The following is a 15,958-nucleotide window of genomic DNA, read 5'->3' as shown; positions in this document are numbered from 1 at the left end:
TCCCCTCCTTTCCCCTTCTGATGGCAGACAGTGAGGCCCTCATCACTGTGATACACAAGCCTCAGTGTGAATCACCCAGTGCCCTCTGAGACTGTCATACATGGGTCCCAACTACCTGGCTGAAAAAGGAGGAAGTGTCTCCAGAACCATCTCACTATCCTGGAGCCTTAAAAATGCAGATTACCAAACAGACCCATACCCCTGGGAAGAAGTATAATAGGATTTGCCCTCTGGAACAAGAGTTCTGGAAGACAGGAGTAAGGGGCTATAGAGTCTGAGGAGAAGGTTAACTTGCTTTAACTTCAAGGATATGGAGTTCCCTCTACCCGTCTTTTCAGATTATCAACAAAGGATTGAAAACAAAAAGAGCCCATTCTAGAGAGAGAAGGAGACCCAATACTGAGAGGAGAAAAGTAGGGTGCAAGGTGATTAATTTAAAAGCTATGATGTCAGACTGCCCTAAATTTATACATTTAGTGCTATTCCAATAAATATATTAAGGATATTTTTTATTTTGATAAAATGATACCACAGTTTATCAAGACAAATAAACAGGTGAGAACTGTCATGAAAATTTCAGGGGGAGAGGGGAACTGAAGAAGTACCCTCAGCCCCGCTTTAGTTCTCAAATATTCAGTATAAAGCTAAATAAGAAAGCTTGGTGCTGATGGAAGGAGAAATTGAGATGATTATACATTTAAGGGGCAAATCACTGTACATGGCACATAAGCACGCTAAAAAATTATCATATGATAAAAATTTGAAAACTGTGGGGACTTCCCTGGCAGCCCAGTGGTTAAGATACTGCACTTCCACTGCAGGAGGCACAGCTTTGATTCCTGGTCCGGGAACTAAGATCCCGTATGCTACAAGGCACAGCAAAAAAAATCCTAAAAAAAATGTTTTAATTTGTTTGGAAAATGTAGAAAAATGGACTATTCAATAAGTGATATTGGTATAGTTGGCTAGTCATGTAAAAAAAAAAAAAAACTAAGTAAATCTCTTCCTCATTCCATTCACCAGATATAAACTCCAGATGAATACCAAAAAAAAAGTAATAAAACCATAAAAAAAAAAGAAACTAAATGATAAAAACAATGAACTACATTTCAGATCTTGGAGTAAGGCTTTCCTCAGGGTCCTTGCTATCCTTTACATCTAATAACACCTCAGTGCAAATTAGCAAATGACAGTTCTTCTTCAGGACTCCTTCCATCCGTCAGAATACTTCATCATTTACTAATTTTGTTGAAAGAAAACACTGTAATGCCATCTACTATATAGAAATCTATGATGCCTACAATATGAACAGAGGCTCCTAGGGTAGCTGGTATACACTGGCCCGGATTTCTAAGTATGATTTAAAAAATAAAAATGAGGAGCTAGAAGGAGCAGGAGGAGAAAAAAAGAAGCCACTGAAAGAAGAGATAGATAAATCTGACTGATTCACTTTTATATTCTTTTGTAGCATTTACCTTCTCTATGTTTTACTTTTACGTTTTTAAAAATTGTGGGTAAAAGAAACACTGAGAGGCTCAGGAAGTATCCCAAGAAGCTAGTATACCTCGCCCCAACCAGTCCTGTCATAGACTCAGCAGGAGTACAACACAGATATGTCCAATTCCCACACTCCCCAGCACAGCTTACGTTAAACAGTAAAGCAGGGATAGGTGTGAAACGCTCAACGTGGATCATGGACAGGAGATCCGGGAGGTGGCCCTCACGGGAGCCCACAAAGAACAACCTGGAAGAACAAGAAATGTGTCAGGAGGATCCTTATACTCAGTCATGCAGCCACACTCCTCATTCAAACTAGGCTCAGGCAGACCCAGAAGCCTGCAGGGGCAGTCTCTCAGGATCCTCCCATGTTCTCTATGCATGACCAAGCCAACCTTCACCTCTTTTATCCACGGATATCTCCACCATAAGCCATGACCCACTCTTAGCCACTGACACCCCCATGCCTCTGCAATGCAACTCACCATCACCCAACTGATACCTCACCCTGCCATCACCCACTGGCACCCCAATCCACTCCCCTGGGGTACCCTACTCTGGCACCCCACAGACTTCCTACTTAACATAATGGCTTTTTAAAGAAGGGCACCCAGACTTCTGATTGTCTGACCTCTGTTCATCTCCCCTGAGCTCTAGATACATAAAAGGTCAGGGAGAGCCTGGGGCTCAAAGAGACAACTCAAGCTTCCTCTCTGCATTTGAAGAGCTCTACTGACTGGAAACAAAGCAGCAGAGGCGTGAAAGCATCCAGGTAGTCAGCAGCATCATGGTACACATAGCACCTGGCTCGGGGTGGGCTGGGAAACAAAAAACTCCTTAGATGATCACAGCTGCGCTGGGAAGATGAGCTGGGGTTTTCCAGAGGATGAGTGTTGGATGGGGACACAATATAGGCAAAGGCAAAAGAGGTTTGAGACAATGAAAGGGTGTAGCCTCTTTGAAGGTTGATACTAGAATGCCCATAGTTCCAGGATAAGGTATGTGAGAAGTGTGTTGGGAAGAACTTGCTTATGAGGCCATGCTGTGGACACTGAACTAACACCAAGAGCCAGCAGTGGCTCTAAAGTAAAGGGCCACTTGACTGGAGGAGTAAGGGTCTTGACTGGACTTGACACAGAAACTCTGGTTGCATCACTGAGGCCAGCTAACACAGGGAGGGGCCAGGGTGTGGGGGAAGGCCAGACAAGAAGGTCATCTGGGACAACAGTCCCATAAGAAAGGGGGCCTGAATGAGGGCGGACACCCTGGTGGAGGACACATCTGGTGGTCTTCTGTGCCTGGGCATGTATTTGAGGCTGGGAAATGAGGGTGGACACCAAGGGAAAAACCAAGAGGCCAAGAGGCTAGGAATTCCCTGTGGTCCAGTGATTAGGACTTTGGGTTTCCCTGCTGAGGGCCCAGGTTCAATCTCTGGGTAGGGAACTAAGATCCCACAAGCTGTGTGATATGCTCCCTCCACTGAAAAGAAAAAAAAGAGGCCAAGTAAGGAGGGCTGATGGATCACAACTGGAGACAAGAACAGGTAGAGTGCATGTTAAGTTTGAGATATTTATGGGCCATCCAGGTGGAGCCACAGGAGTTGCTGCTATCATGTGGAAGGGTGTCAGAGGTTCACAAGGCTAGTAGCTGTACTAAAGTAGAGAAGCAGTAGAGCAGGTGGAATGCTGGAGAGGATGTGTAAGTGAGGCAAAGGTAGCTAGTACAGAGCCAAAGACAGCAGAATGGGTAATAAAGAGAAAGTGAAGAAGGTAACACAGGCGGAAACAGCTGTGCATTATCTTGACATGGCTGCAGTCCACTTTATGTGCAGGTCCACACTCTGAGCCCCCTACCTTCATCCTGTCAATGCCACAAGATAGCTCAGGATGTACCTACTACCTAAGTATTTGGGGGCAACTGGCAGAGCCAGAACCTGGGAATCCTGGGATCAGGTAGCAGAATCAGCCTGGAAAGGCAGAAACAGTCCTCTCTCTGAAACAACAGGGCTCTATCAGGTAAGTCCCTGTGTGGGGAAGAGAGCTGGAGCCTACCTGTTGGCCTCAGTGTTTTCCATGACATGAGGGGCAGAGTTGTCCTGTACCAGTACAGGTACACAGCAAATGCTCAATAATAATTCATCACAAGAAATGAATCCTGTGCTAGGCCTGCAGCATAATCCACAGGAACATAGAGTCTGGTCCCCAAGAGGATGGCTACTGTCCAAGCTACTGCTTTCCTCCCTTAACCTCTTACCAATCTGTCCTCACCTCAGGCGAAAATGTGAGCTCCCAGCATACAAATGTTTGCACAAAGACAAGCACACATGTGCACACCCGAATACACAACACAGAGTACTAACCACTACATGATCGCATATACACTCTGCAAGTCCCAGAGACAGAGAAGGGAAAGGGGCTCTGATGGACTCACCTAGACCCTCAGAGAGTTAGATACTGTGGTGTGTTATCGGTGAAGGAGAAACACAGTACCTTGATGAAGCGAAGATAGATGCGTTGAGGCCCCCAAAACAGGACAGGGCAACAGCAATGGGAATGGTCCAGCTAAACATACCAAACGTCTGGTCAGCAAATGTCTGGGGACAGAGCACAGAAGGGCACTCAGCACAGGACAGTGTCCACAGCTTCCTGAAATGCCATCACTGCTGCAAAGTTTACCCTCAGGCCCAGACCCACCACATGGAGTGGCTGCAGAAACAGAAGGTTTAGCCATTCAGTATCAGAAGATGACGAGCAAATGGGATCCCAAGAGACTCACCACAGCCACAGCATCACTGCCAAGGACATCAGAAATGCTCAGCACTGTGTAATAGGCCACGTTGGTCAGGATGTAGATGAGCGTCACAATTGGCATAGAAATCCCAATGGCCAGGGGCAAATTTCTGTCAGAACAAATGAGACAGGACTACCTGGAACCAACCTCTCCTTGAGGGTCAGAGCTACCCAGGAATTCCCTGGCCTCTGGATCTTTGAGACTGACTCCTCCTTCCCACATGGCTTAAGGGCAGGATGTGTCCCATGCCCCGGGCTCTTTCTACTGAGAGAGAGAGGAAGAAAGCCCCTTCTCTGTGAAGATGACTCAGGATGAACATTTGATCCTTGTCCCAGTGGGACCACTGGGTCCCTCTGAAGGAACAGCAGTGTCCTTTAAGAACTGGAGGACAGGCTGGGGACCTGGCTGCTTAGAGTAAGCTTCTGGTTCCCCAGGCTTCAGTGTCGGCACCAGTGCAAGGTCTTAACATCTCAGCCCCAGCTGGGTTGGCTGTGGCCCACCAAAGGACTTCTCCAGGAAGGACCTTGGGGATCCTCCAACATTAACGTGAGGGTGAGGAGCCAGGGGTTTCCCTCCTTACTCCCATCCTAGCCCCTCATTCCTCCGAGCTGGAAAAGGGGGGAGTAGGGAGAAGTGATGAGAGATGAAGGAGGAAGGGTGGGAGGGGGCAAGTGTACCCACTATCAGCAGGAGTTTCAGCCAAGTTGAGGAGAATGGGATCTCGCCTTTACCTTTCTGGGTTTTTGATTTCTTCTGTTACAAAATTAAGGGTGTCCCAACCTGAGTAAGAGAAGAGGGCAGAGTAGAGGGCAAGAGAGAGGTTTCCCACATCCCAGGAGGAACCCTTAAAGGCATCCTGAAAGTGCTCAGAGTGACCTGTGGGGGCAAAGGCAGGTGGGGGTGCAGAGAGGAGAAAGAGGAAGGAGGAGGAGGCCAGGAGAGATGGAAGGTGTAAAGAAAAAAAGGAGGGGGCACAGGGCAGTGAGAAAGAGGAAGGGTAGATGGGGAAAAAAGGAGAAAGGAGGAGCATCAAGAAAAGAAGGAAAAGCAAGCAGGCAGGGAAAAGAAAAAAAAAAAAAAGAAAAACAATTTAGTACCAAAAGAACCACCACCTCCAGCTCCCTGTACTTCACCATCCCACCCACTCCTTGTGAATCTTTCATTTTCCTTCAGTAGAACCTGACAATCTCAGAAAAAAAAAAAAAAAGGCATTCCTGGCTGCCTTCTGAAGTGATAACCCCTCTTTGAAAGCCCTAAGGAATTTCCATTTCCTGCAAGAGACCATGCGGTCAGCCACAGCTCTTCCTCCTAAAAGAACCCTCTTTCACGTAAAGGAATCATTTTTTCATTAACAATTAGATCTTCCTGTGGAACTACTTCTCTTGGCCCAGACCACTGCCTATTTTGGTTCAATGGGTTTCTCAGTCTCACGGAAAGAACTCTGTTGCTCTATTCGCAGTGGTTATTTTACAGGAAATGGTAGGCTTTGTAGGAACTGAGATCTTATTTTTCATGGGGTCTGGGGTTAGGTTTGGGCCACCTCCACCTTTGGAGAGCCTCCTTGAGGCCTTCAGAGACTGCACACTTGCAAGCCAAGGGAACAGCACCCCACTGTCCAAGAGACAGATCTTCTAGACTCTCTAGTCTTATCTTTCAACAAGACCCAGACTTCTAAGGAAGCCTGCTGTGACCTCCTCAGAAGGCCTAGACCCATCCCTCAATGTGGCCAAAAGGGTTGGGTGTGCAACAAAGAGGAAGGAAAACAGAGACCAGCGAGCCCCTGGCATGCCAGTCATCATGCATGGCAGTTATTCCCTAGGGCACAGATCTTAGGGGCAGAATTACTCAACTACCCAATTTGGCCCCAAGATGTTTCAGAGACTAGAACATCCAGATACCTGGCTATACTAACTTGCACACAGGCACAAAGGTTCTAGGTCAGCTGCCTAAGATTCACCCAGGGCACTTCTTAAAAACGTACCTTTTTCTCTGTTTGATCTTTTTAGCTGAACCACGAAGGGTCTTAGTTCTCTGACCAGGGATTGAATCTGGGCCCTCAGCTGTGAAAGCACGAAGTCCTAACCACTGGACCACCAGAGAATTCCCCAAAACACACTTTTTTCAACTCCAAACCAACCAGAGTTGGATGGGTTGAGATGGGAGCCTCAGCTCTTCAGGTGACTGTAAACACAGCCAAGTTTAGTGAAAGACGCCCTAGAGAACTGGACTGTCTAATGATCAAGACATCCTTGGCCAAAGACACCTCAAGGCTTCTCTAAGGGGTCAGGGAATCTTAGGAGGCCTGTAACCCTCATTACCAACCTGCTGTGGTCTAGGAATGAAAAGCTCTCTAAAGTCAACAGGCACAAAAGTCAGTGCCATCTTCGCAATGTTTTAATTTTTGCTGAGAGCTGACTCTGGGAGGGAATGCTAAATAAGAGCAAGTCCAGATGAAAAGTAAAGGCTGTAAAATAACCACTCATTTCCAGACCCCATCTCCCCACCACATACACCTCTCACCCCTCTCAAGAAGGGCTGAGCCCTCCTCCCCACTGCCTGCGGTCACACCACCGAAAACAGGAACCAGGACTCACTTTATCTTGATCACTTTTATGACCCAATTACAACCCAAGTTTCAAAAGCTCCTAGGCCCTTGGCTCACATCTTGCAATACTCCCCACCTCCACAAAGGGGTGGAGGCCCAAGAAACCGGAGAACAGATTTCTTGTTCTCACTGACACAGTCTAGCAGGTACACAGAAAGAGGTGAGCAGTAAAGTTAATGGAGTCCCCATATTCCATGTTTTTCTCAAGGAACCCAGGGGAACTCCCAGAGTCACCCACCCTCCTTCCCACCTGAGAGTCTCCTTACCCTGGCACAGTTTAACAAGGCCCATGACAATGATGGCAATGAGTGCCAGGACCTTGGCGTAAGTGAACATGTCCTGCACACGTGTGCCCCACTTGACATAGGCACAGTTCACAAATGTCAGCAGACCTAGGAAGAAAACCACAAAGTCAGTGGCAGGTGTGAGATGAGGGCACTGAAGCCCAATCTCTCTTTACAAAGCACATCATTTGTATCCTGTCTGCCTAAGGCAAAGAGGCCAAAGGACTGGTCAGAACGAGGAGAATAGGCAAACGAGGTACATCTTCTATCTGCCCCAGCTGAGAGGAGAACATCCCACCACTGTGGACAAGATACAAAGGCATGTACTACCGAATATTCATACATTCTGACAGCCAGCACCATTTTTGGAAATTACCCCAGGCCCAGGAATGGTGAACTTTACCCACTCTTTCCCACTGAGACTCCCGAAGTTTCAAACCCCCTGGGGCATTAGAGAATGGGGACAAGAGAGGTTCAACAACAACAAATGAGGTCAATTTAAATGCAGGTGGCAGGTCACCAAGGAATTAGGCAATGTTTTCATTTTTAAAAAGTTTGTCATGTGCCTGACAATTTCATATACATCCTCTCAATTAATTCTCACAACCACAACAGACATTCCTATTCCCATTTTCTGGATGAGGAAACTGAGATTGAGAGAGGCCAGCTGCCATTTCCAAGCTTACATGGCGCCCCCACTGATCTCCCCCACCACCATTCCTATCCAAACATCCTAATTCTCAGATAAGCCCATGGAGACGTGGACTCGCGTCGGCACTGCTGGCTTTATGTTCCAGCTCCTCACGTACCGCAGTGATACCTGGTCCTGTTAGGGCTCCTACCACCTCACCCCAGCTATACAGGGACTGCTCTAATTCAAGGAGAGAATATGAGAACAATATCCAAGGGGCTCCACAGTGACACCTCTAAGTAATGCCTCTAGCCTCCAAAAGTGACTTTCATGAGAACCTCAAATGTTATTACAAAATTTGGGGACCCATCCTCCTGGCCGTATCTGCCTACTTCTACCCTCGCTGTGCACTCTCCTTCAGCAGACCCTCTCTGTACTGATGCTGTATGTACACATAAAAGAAATGTCCTCCCCTCCTCCTCTTGCCTTAACCAACAGCAAGCCCCACTTTCAAGGTCTAACTCAGCCCCCACTCCCTCTGCAAAACCTTGCCGAAACACATCAGCCCGCTCCTGCCTGAGCTCTCTCCCTGAACCTACCACGTCCTCACTTCACAGCATAGCTTAGAACTGCGTGCTATGGCCATAGGGCCACCTGTCACAGCAAGGTTTTTCTCTCTTCCTCAGGCATTTGGGTGGTACTTCCAAGGATATCACAAATTCTTAGTGGGAAACAAAAGCATATGGTTTTCTTAAGCTTATTGCCAAGCAAATATAGGAACTGATGAACCATGGTTGGAATCAAGATGGTGACGACTTTAACTGCCAATCCCCTGGAGCAAGGCAACTTTCAGAAAGTTGGACATTCCTCCACGCAAATGGAGAGGAGAGCCATCAGCCAATGTATGGTTATAAACATGAGTGGCTGAACAGCCTTCACAGGGCACTTCAAGAGCTTTCACGCAGTAGTCTGGCAAATGACACAGGTGCTTACTAGTCAGTCATAAAGATGTGTGGCAGCAGGGGGTCAAATAATGGCCAAAAGGGAGGGGAGAAGACCAAAAGAATGCACACTGCCAGGCAGGTCTTTCCAAGGACCTGCCCTGCTAATCCAAGTTCATTGTGGGTAGCTAAGCCTGGATCAACTACTGAGGATTAAACTAGTTCACAGCCACCAGTAATCCAGACTCCTGTGCAATAGAGTCAGCATATTTTGAAGTACCTGCCAGGCCCCTTCTTGGGAACTGCTCCCCCTACCCTATTCATGGCTGGTAGAGCCCAACTGCGGACCCAAGCTGAGCCTATTTGATCATCTCTGCCAAAAATATGAGTTCAGATGCCAAGAGACTGAACCTAGCAAATAGCAGCTGGGTCAGGAGCAAGTAAAAATCACATACAAGCCCTTGTAATAGACGAAGAAAAGCCACAAAAAGCAGAGGAAGGAAGTGGGACTACAAAAAGCAGCAGAAGTGACAGCAGTCTGTGAGGAGCTGGGCAGCTTGTGAGAAAAAAAAGACTGATGAAAAGATGCAGAAATATACACAAAACAGAGGTGGAGAAGAGACAATGAGGAGGAGGTAGAGACGAAGAGAAAGAGACAAAAAGAGAGACAGAGACAGAAAGATGGCCACACACATGGAGAACAAGGCTGTCTTACAACGTCCTGGCTGCGCTTACTGTGCTCTGGTTTCCACCACCAAGATGCGACTGCAGGATGGGGAGAGAAGCTCACACATTCCTTGGCCAGCTGACAGGCACTCTCTCCTCTGGCTTCTGCTCCTTCTCCTTCCCTCCATCCTGCTACAAACTGCCCCCATGGCTTGGGCCTCTGTGCACACAGTGGGAATTCAACAAGTAAAAGCATCGCCTCATGGCAGCACCTGCAGAGCCCCTACTCAAAGGCCAGCTGGAAGGACACAGAAGAGCCTGGTCATAGCAGTTGCCTCAGGGAGGAAAACTAAAGTTCAGAGGCAGATTTTTTCACCGAACACCCTTTTATACTTTGACCTATTTACCATGCACAGACACTTCTTTCTCAATAAAAGTACTTCATTTAAAACAATGTGTAGCCAGGGAGCAGGGCCAAGAGTAGAGTAAGGTGAGTAAGGTGAGTAAGGAGCCTATGACATAAAAGTGAAGGAGGCACTCACTGTCACGGGATGGCTTGGCAAACCTGTGAGTACTGGCCCCAGGAGCCTCGCTTGCTTCACCGGACCCTCAGCCCTGCCAGAGAACACAGAGCTCCAAGAATAGCATACCAAGCAAAAGCCAACTACCTCAAATGCTTTCCTGATTCTAATTGAGAAACAAAATTTCACCATCTGACCCCCACCCCTCCTGCCTCCCAGAACTCCCATTCCCATCCAACACCCAGGACCCTATCAGAGCTCAAGCACCAGACAACCAGGCTGAGCCTGGAGGCCACAATTCAACTACCACAATAAAAGCACCCAAGTCCTCGCTCTTCCCTGATCTCATTTCTTTGCTGAAAACCTGCACCAATGGCTGTGGGACCCATGTGAGGGTCTTTTCAGGCTCTCTAGGGGCTTGTTGCTGGGAAATACTCAAATAGCAGATACAGACCCAACCCCTGTGTGTGTGTGTTGGTCATTCAGTCGTGTTAGATTTTTTGTGATCCCATGGACTATAGCTCACCAGGCTTCTCTCTCTATAGAATCCTCCAGGCAAAAATGTTGGAGTGGGTTGCTATTCCCTTCTGCAGGGGATCTTCCCAACCAAGGGATCTAACCCAGGTCTCCCACATTGCAGGCGGATTCTTTACCACCTGAGCCACCAGGAAAGCCCCAGACCCAATCCCTAAGCAGAAACAATCCCCAAAAGCTTTGTGGCAAAGATGGCTATGTATCTTCTAATATCTGTTCTTCCATCTTCTCTTAGTAATAGAAATTTTAACTGGAGTCCGGTTGCCAAAAATAAAGATGACATTTCCCAGCCCCTTTTGCAGGCAGGTATGATGGGGAAACAGTGGAAACAGTGTCAGACTTTATTTGGGGGGGCTCCAAAATCACTGCAGGTGGTGACTGCAGCCATGAAATTAAAAGACGTTTATTCCTTGGAAGAAAAGTTATGACCAACCTAGATAGCATATTCAAAAGCAGAGATATTACTTTGCCAACAAAGGTCCATCTAGTCAAGGCTATGGTTTTTCCTGTGATCATGTATGGATGTGAGAGTTGGACTGTGAAGAAGGCTGAGCACCGAAGAATTGATGTTTTTGAACTGTGGTGTTGGAGAAGACTCTTGAGAGTCCCTTGGAATGCAAGGAGATCCAACCAGTCCATTCTGAAGGAGATCAACCCTGGGATTTCTTTGGAAGGAATGATGCTAAACCTGAAGCTCCAGTACTTTGGCCACCTCATGCGAAGAGCTGACTCATTGGAAAAGATTCTGATGCTGGGAGGGATTGGGGGCAGGAGAAGGGGACGACAGAGGATGAGATGGCTGCATGGCATCACGGACTCGATGGACATGAGTCTGAGTGAACTCTGGGAGTTGGTGATAGACAGGCAGGCCTGGCGTGCTGCAATTCATGGGGTCGCAAAGAGTCGGACACGACTGAGAGACTGAACTGAACTGAACTGAAGGCCAAGTAACTAAGTGGTTAACCCAGGGATACATGCAAAGTTTCACATAAATAAGACCTTAGAGGAGTATCTTTGATGGGTGAGAGGTTCCTTTTCTTGTGCTTCCCGTTGGCCACAAGCAGACATGATTTGAGCTTGAGCATCCATCCTTGACTACCAGCCAAAAGTCACATGTTGAGAATGGCAGAGCCATAAAATAGAAAGAAGGAACCTGACTCCCTGAAATAAGAAGTCATTCTACCGGCCCCTCACTGCCTACTTTTAACATGTGAGAGAAATAAATTTCAATATGTCCTGAGCCATGTTCCTTTTGGCTTTCAGTTGTTTGAAACCCAAACTAATCCTGATTAATCCATGTGCCCTCAGACAAAACTGCACCTCTTGCTGATAAGGAGATGGCCTAGCATCTGAAGCTGTAGTTCTAGTTATGCTGATTATCACAGCTTCTTTCTCCTATAAGCACTGGAAGGAGAGGGAACCTCCCAATTCCTCCCACAAACAAGCTGGGTATGACAAAGCGGCGTTCAAGGATAGAGGAGTACAGCCCTGAACAACAATGACAAAGTGGGAAAAGAAAAAGAAGCAGAAACAAACATCTGAGAAATGTTCTACACGAGTCCAGGAGAAGTAAACCCTTCCAAATGGAGCTCCCAGAATCAGAAGCTGCCTCTGGGCATGTGTACAGATATGTACCTACCTGCCTTCTGAAAAAAAAAAAAAAAAAGCCTCCTTTTTTTTTAATTACACAAGAATACACATTGAGTCTTATTATCAAAACATTCAAACTGTATATAGAGTTAGAGTCCAGGACCTTTGAGCAACTGTTGTCAAGACCAGTCCTCCTCAGGCCTGTAACTGTGAGAATATGAAAGCTGTCTATGTATAACAACAGCTGACCAAAATAGGAGAGAGCAGCCTTCCCGCTCAGAGTAGAACCTTGCCCAGAAGAAAAAAAAAAAAAAAAAAGAACCCTGCCCAGGCACGAGTCCAAGGCAGCAAAAGGCAATAGGAAGCCATTCAGACACCACACAGTGCTTCCTCACTGCAGTCTCACCCTTGACTATCTCTCTTTCCTTCTTCTTTCCCCTCCTCCTCCTCCTTCCTTGTCAGCCTTACCAAATAAACCCTTGGGAACAATGGAGTCTCAGCTGTGAGCAGACCTCTGCTGATGCCATGGTGTCAGTACTGAACTGACTTCCATGTCAGTTCATGGCAAATACTCTTCAATGATGTATGTGAGTTTACATAACAGGATCCCACAAAGATAAATGCACCAAGACCTAAGCCAGAAACACACACTTCCATAGGCAAATCAAGTACTCCTACAATGCTGAGCAGCTGGGTTACTAAGGATACTGCTGGTCACCTGGCCAGAAAAAGGAACTATGAAACCTCAAGAAGTGCCATTTGCCCCCGCAGTCCCATAAGTGAATTAGAGCCCCAAGCATACTGAGTTCAGTGGGCAGCCTGAGGTCCCACTAACCACAGAAGAGCCCAAGATCCCAGAATATATATGATGAGAATGACAGTTTCTAAATTTCAGCACAATTGACATTTTGGGCCACAGAAGTCTCTTGTGCGGGGCTGTCCTGTGCGTTATAGGATGTTCAGCAGCAGCATCCTTGGCCTCTACCCATTAGATGCCAGCAGCATCCCTTCCCAGAAGTTGTGACAATGAAAACTGTCTCCAGACCAAATGGCTCCTGGGGAGCAAACTCACTTCCAACTGAGAACCACTGTTCTGATATAATGAGTAGCTAAGACAACCTGAAATTTAAAAAAAAAAAAAGCTGCTTGGATCTATCTCCCTGCCAGTGTAACCTGGGACTGGGGTCGGGGGTTGATGGAAGACACGATCTAAAATAGCAGTGCCTCCAGGACCCAAGAAGGTAATATAAATGAGCAAAGACAAGTATGTCTGGATATAAAATAAGAGGGAGTGGAGGACTGGGGTGAACGAGAGACTATATGCTTCATTTAGAGGAGTAACCACTATTCAAATGCAACTGATGGTGTCAGGATATAGGTCCAAGTTTGCCAAAACTCTAGATTTTTCAAGAGAAAGGGCAAGTCCTGATGTTTAAATGTTGGCAAGTAATTCAAAATTATTTAGAACACTGTATAGGCCCAATACATGTGTGGACCAAGTCTGGTCTGTGAGCCATAGGCTTGCAGCTTCAACCTAGAGTTAGCTACATGGAGACTGCCTGGACCCCTTCTTCTAGGATGGAACCTTTATTGTCTACCCTGGCATGGATATAACTTCTTTAGGCAATCTTCCAATAAACAACCTGGATCCCTGTCATGTCTGTTTCAAGACTGACTTAATTCTCCTACCCAAGCCTCACAGTGGATTCAGTGCAGATCTTTGTTTTTCGCCCTAATTATGACATAATCGGTTTCTTGCCATGTATGTCTCTTGAGACCAGGCTGCTTTCAGTGCCACCCCTGCCCAAGGAGGCTCCTTCCAGCACACCCCAGCTTAGCTGGATGATACCTCAACCTGATTCTACACCCTAATTTCCAAAGAGAAAAGTAAACTGAGCCCTAAAATCTAGTCTGTTAGGATGGGTCAAGGTTTTAACAACTTGGCCGCAGCTTTGACAGGCTCCTACCCTCTGGCCTGCTTTATGGAAAAGCCTTAGTTTCTAGAAAGCAAGTTTTCAGGAATTCAAATACTGAGTAATTTGAGTAAAGGTACATTTGAATGGAAGAAGTTATATAACCACATTTTCTAACAGGTAAAGACTCTTCTCCAATCAAAAAATTAGCTCCTAGTGTGGAGACAGACTTCCTAAGCACAAAAAACAATGGGAAAAATGATAAAGGAAAACAATATTTAACAAATAAAAATCTTCTTTATATGAAAAATGATGTACAGAAGTGCCCTTTGACTTAGGGCTTCCCAGGTGGCACTATATAAAGAATCCTCTTGCCAATGCAGGAGATGTGGGTTTGACTCCTGGGTTGGGAAGATCCCCTGGAGAAGGAAATAGCAACCCACTCCAGTATTCTTGCCTGAAGAATCCCATGGACAGAGGAGCCTGGCAGTCTACAGTCCATGGGGCTGCAAAGAGTCAGACACGACTGACCTCTCTGATTTAGCTATTCTTGGAATTCATCCTAAGGCCATTACCAAACCAATGCACAGACACTTACAGGTGCTCAGAAAGAGTACGGATTCATAAAACCTTCTAAAAACCAACATAAAGAAACTTAAAACAGTTTAATTCTTTAGACACAGGGTTTTCTCTTATATAATTCTACCCTATTAGAATATGAAAAAACTCTGAAAATGATTTCTACACAAACATTTCCCATAGTAGGATTATTTTTAATAATAATATTATAAGGCACTCATTACATGCCAGGCAGAGAGAAGTATTATATGTGTACTGATTCATTTATTCCTCACAACAATCTTTTCAGATAGATACTATCAACAAACTGAAAAAAAAAAACCTGCCTGCCCTATCAGCCAAACAACGGATGCTGCAGCCATCAAGCCATTACAGCTGCCCCTCGGAGAGCCCCAAGGGAACTCAGGATGAAACAGGATGCCCACCAACTAGCAGGCAGCCACTCCCTGACAGAGTACCCTGAGGAGACTCAGGATGAGAAAGCAGAGGTATATATCAAAGGAAGGATGTCAATGACCCCTGACTTTTCTCATAAATAGAAAAGCACTGAATTCTTTAACCTGGGATATCTGGTTTTCTTTAATTAACAGTAATCTTTCGGGACTTCTCTGGTGATCGAGTAGATAAGACTCTGAGCTTCCACTGCAGTGAGCATGGGTTCAATCCCTGGTCAGAGAACTAAGATCCCACATGCCTCAGAGCAAAAAAACAAACAAACAGTAATCTTTTGATGTTCCAACTACTGGTCTTTGCTGCAAAAATTCCTATATATCCTGGCTCCTCCCTTACCTCTTCAGAAGCTATCTTGAGATGCTATGCCCCAGGCTTAAGTCCTCAGTTTTGTCTGCCAAATAAAACCTAACTCTCAACATTTAGTTTGTGTGTTTTTTTCCAGTCAACAGTACAATCAATATTCCCATTTTACAAACAAGAAAATTAAGGCAATAATTATATCTCCTCCAAGGTCAATAGCTACTCAATGGTAAAGCTGGAATCAAACCCAGTCTAGCATGGGAGCCTATGATTCCCCAGCCCCCAACCCATAATTCCCCCAACCCACTCCCCTCCCCATGGCATGCAGGATCTTAGATCCTAGTTTCCTGATCAGGGAGCAAACCATGCTCCCTGCAGTGGAAGTGAGGCACCTCACTGGACCACCGGGGAAGCACTCCCTCCACCACCACCAGTGCCGCCTTTTCTCGGCCAGGCAGAGCAGCTTGCAACATCTCAGCTCCCCAACCAGGGACTGAACCCAGGCCAGGGCAGCAAAAGCCTAGAATCCTAACCACTAGGCCACCACCAGGGAACTCCTAGGGAGTCTATGATTTTAACCATTACACTACCTGGAAACTACTTCTGTGTCCCAAATCACGTTTTCTAGCAATATTTGATGAAAGGAATTTAATA

General features: G+C 46.3%; 1 protein-coding gene across 7 annotated transcripts in view; it reads right to left on the bottom strand.

Annotated features, from left to right (window-relative positions):
* SLC7A6 (solute carrier family 7 member 6) overlaps positions 1–15,958 on the bottom strand; it is a 35,321-nt gene that overhangs the window by 7,273 nt on the left and 12,090 nt on the right. For all 7 annotated transcript variants that reach the window (XM_069550203.1, XM_069550206.1, XM_069550208.1 and 4 more), the window contains 5 exons: positions 7,159–7,284; positions 5,019–5,163; positions 4,273–4,396; positions 3,987–4,090; positions 1,648–1,744 (listed from right to left, as the gene is read on the bottom strand). In XM_069550203.1, coding sequence (XP_069406304.1) covers positions 1,648–1,744; positions 3,987–4,090; positions 4,273–4,396; positions 5,019–5,163; positions 7,159–7,284 — 596 coding nt within the window. The remainder of the gene's footprint in view (positions 1–1,647; positions 1,745–3,986; positions 4,091–4,272; positions 4,397–5,018; positions 5,164–7,158; positions 7,285–15,958) is intronic.

The sequence above is a fragment of the Ovis canadensis genome, chromosome 14, assembly GCF_042477335.2.
Source record: "Ovis canadensis isolate MfBH-ARS-UI-01 breed Bighorn chromosome 14, ARS-UI_OviCan_v2, whole genome shotgun sequence".
Taxonomy (NCBI): domain Eukaryota; kingdom Metazoa; phylum Chordata; class Mammalia; order Artiodactyla; family Bovidae; genus Ovis; species Ovis canadensis.
Note: the sequence above shows the minus strand (reverse complement) of the source record. Positions and strands in the feature narration are given on the sequence as shown.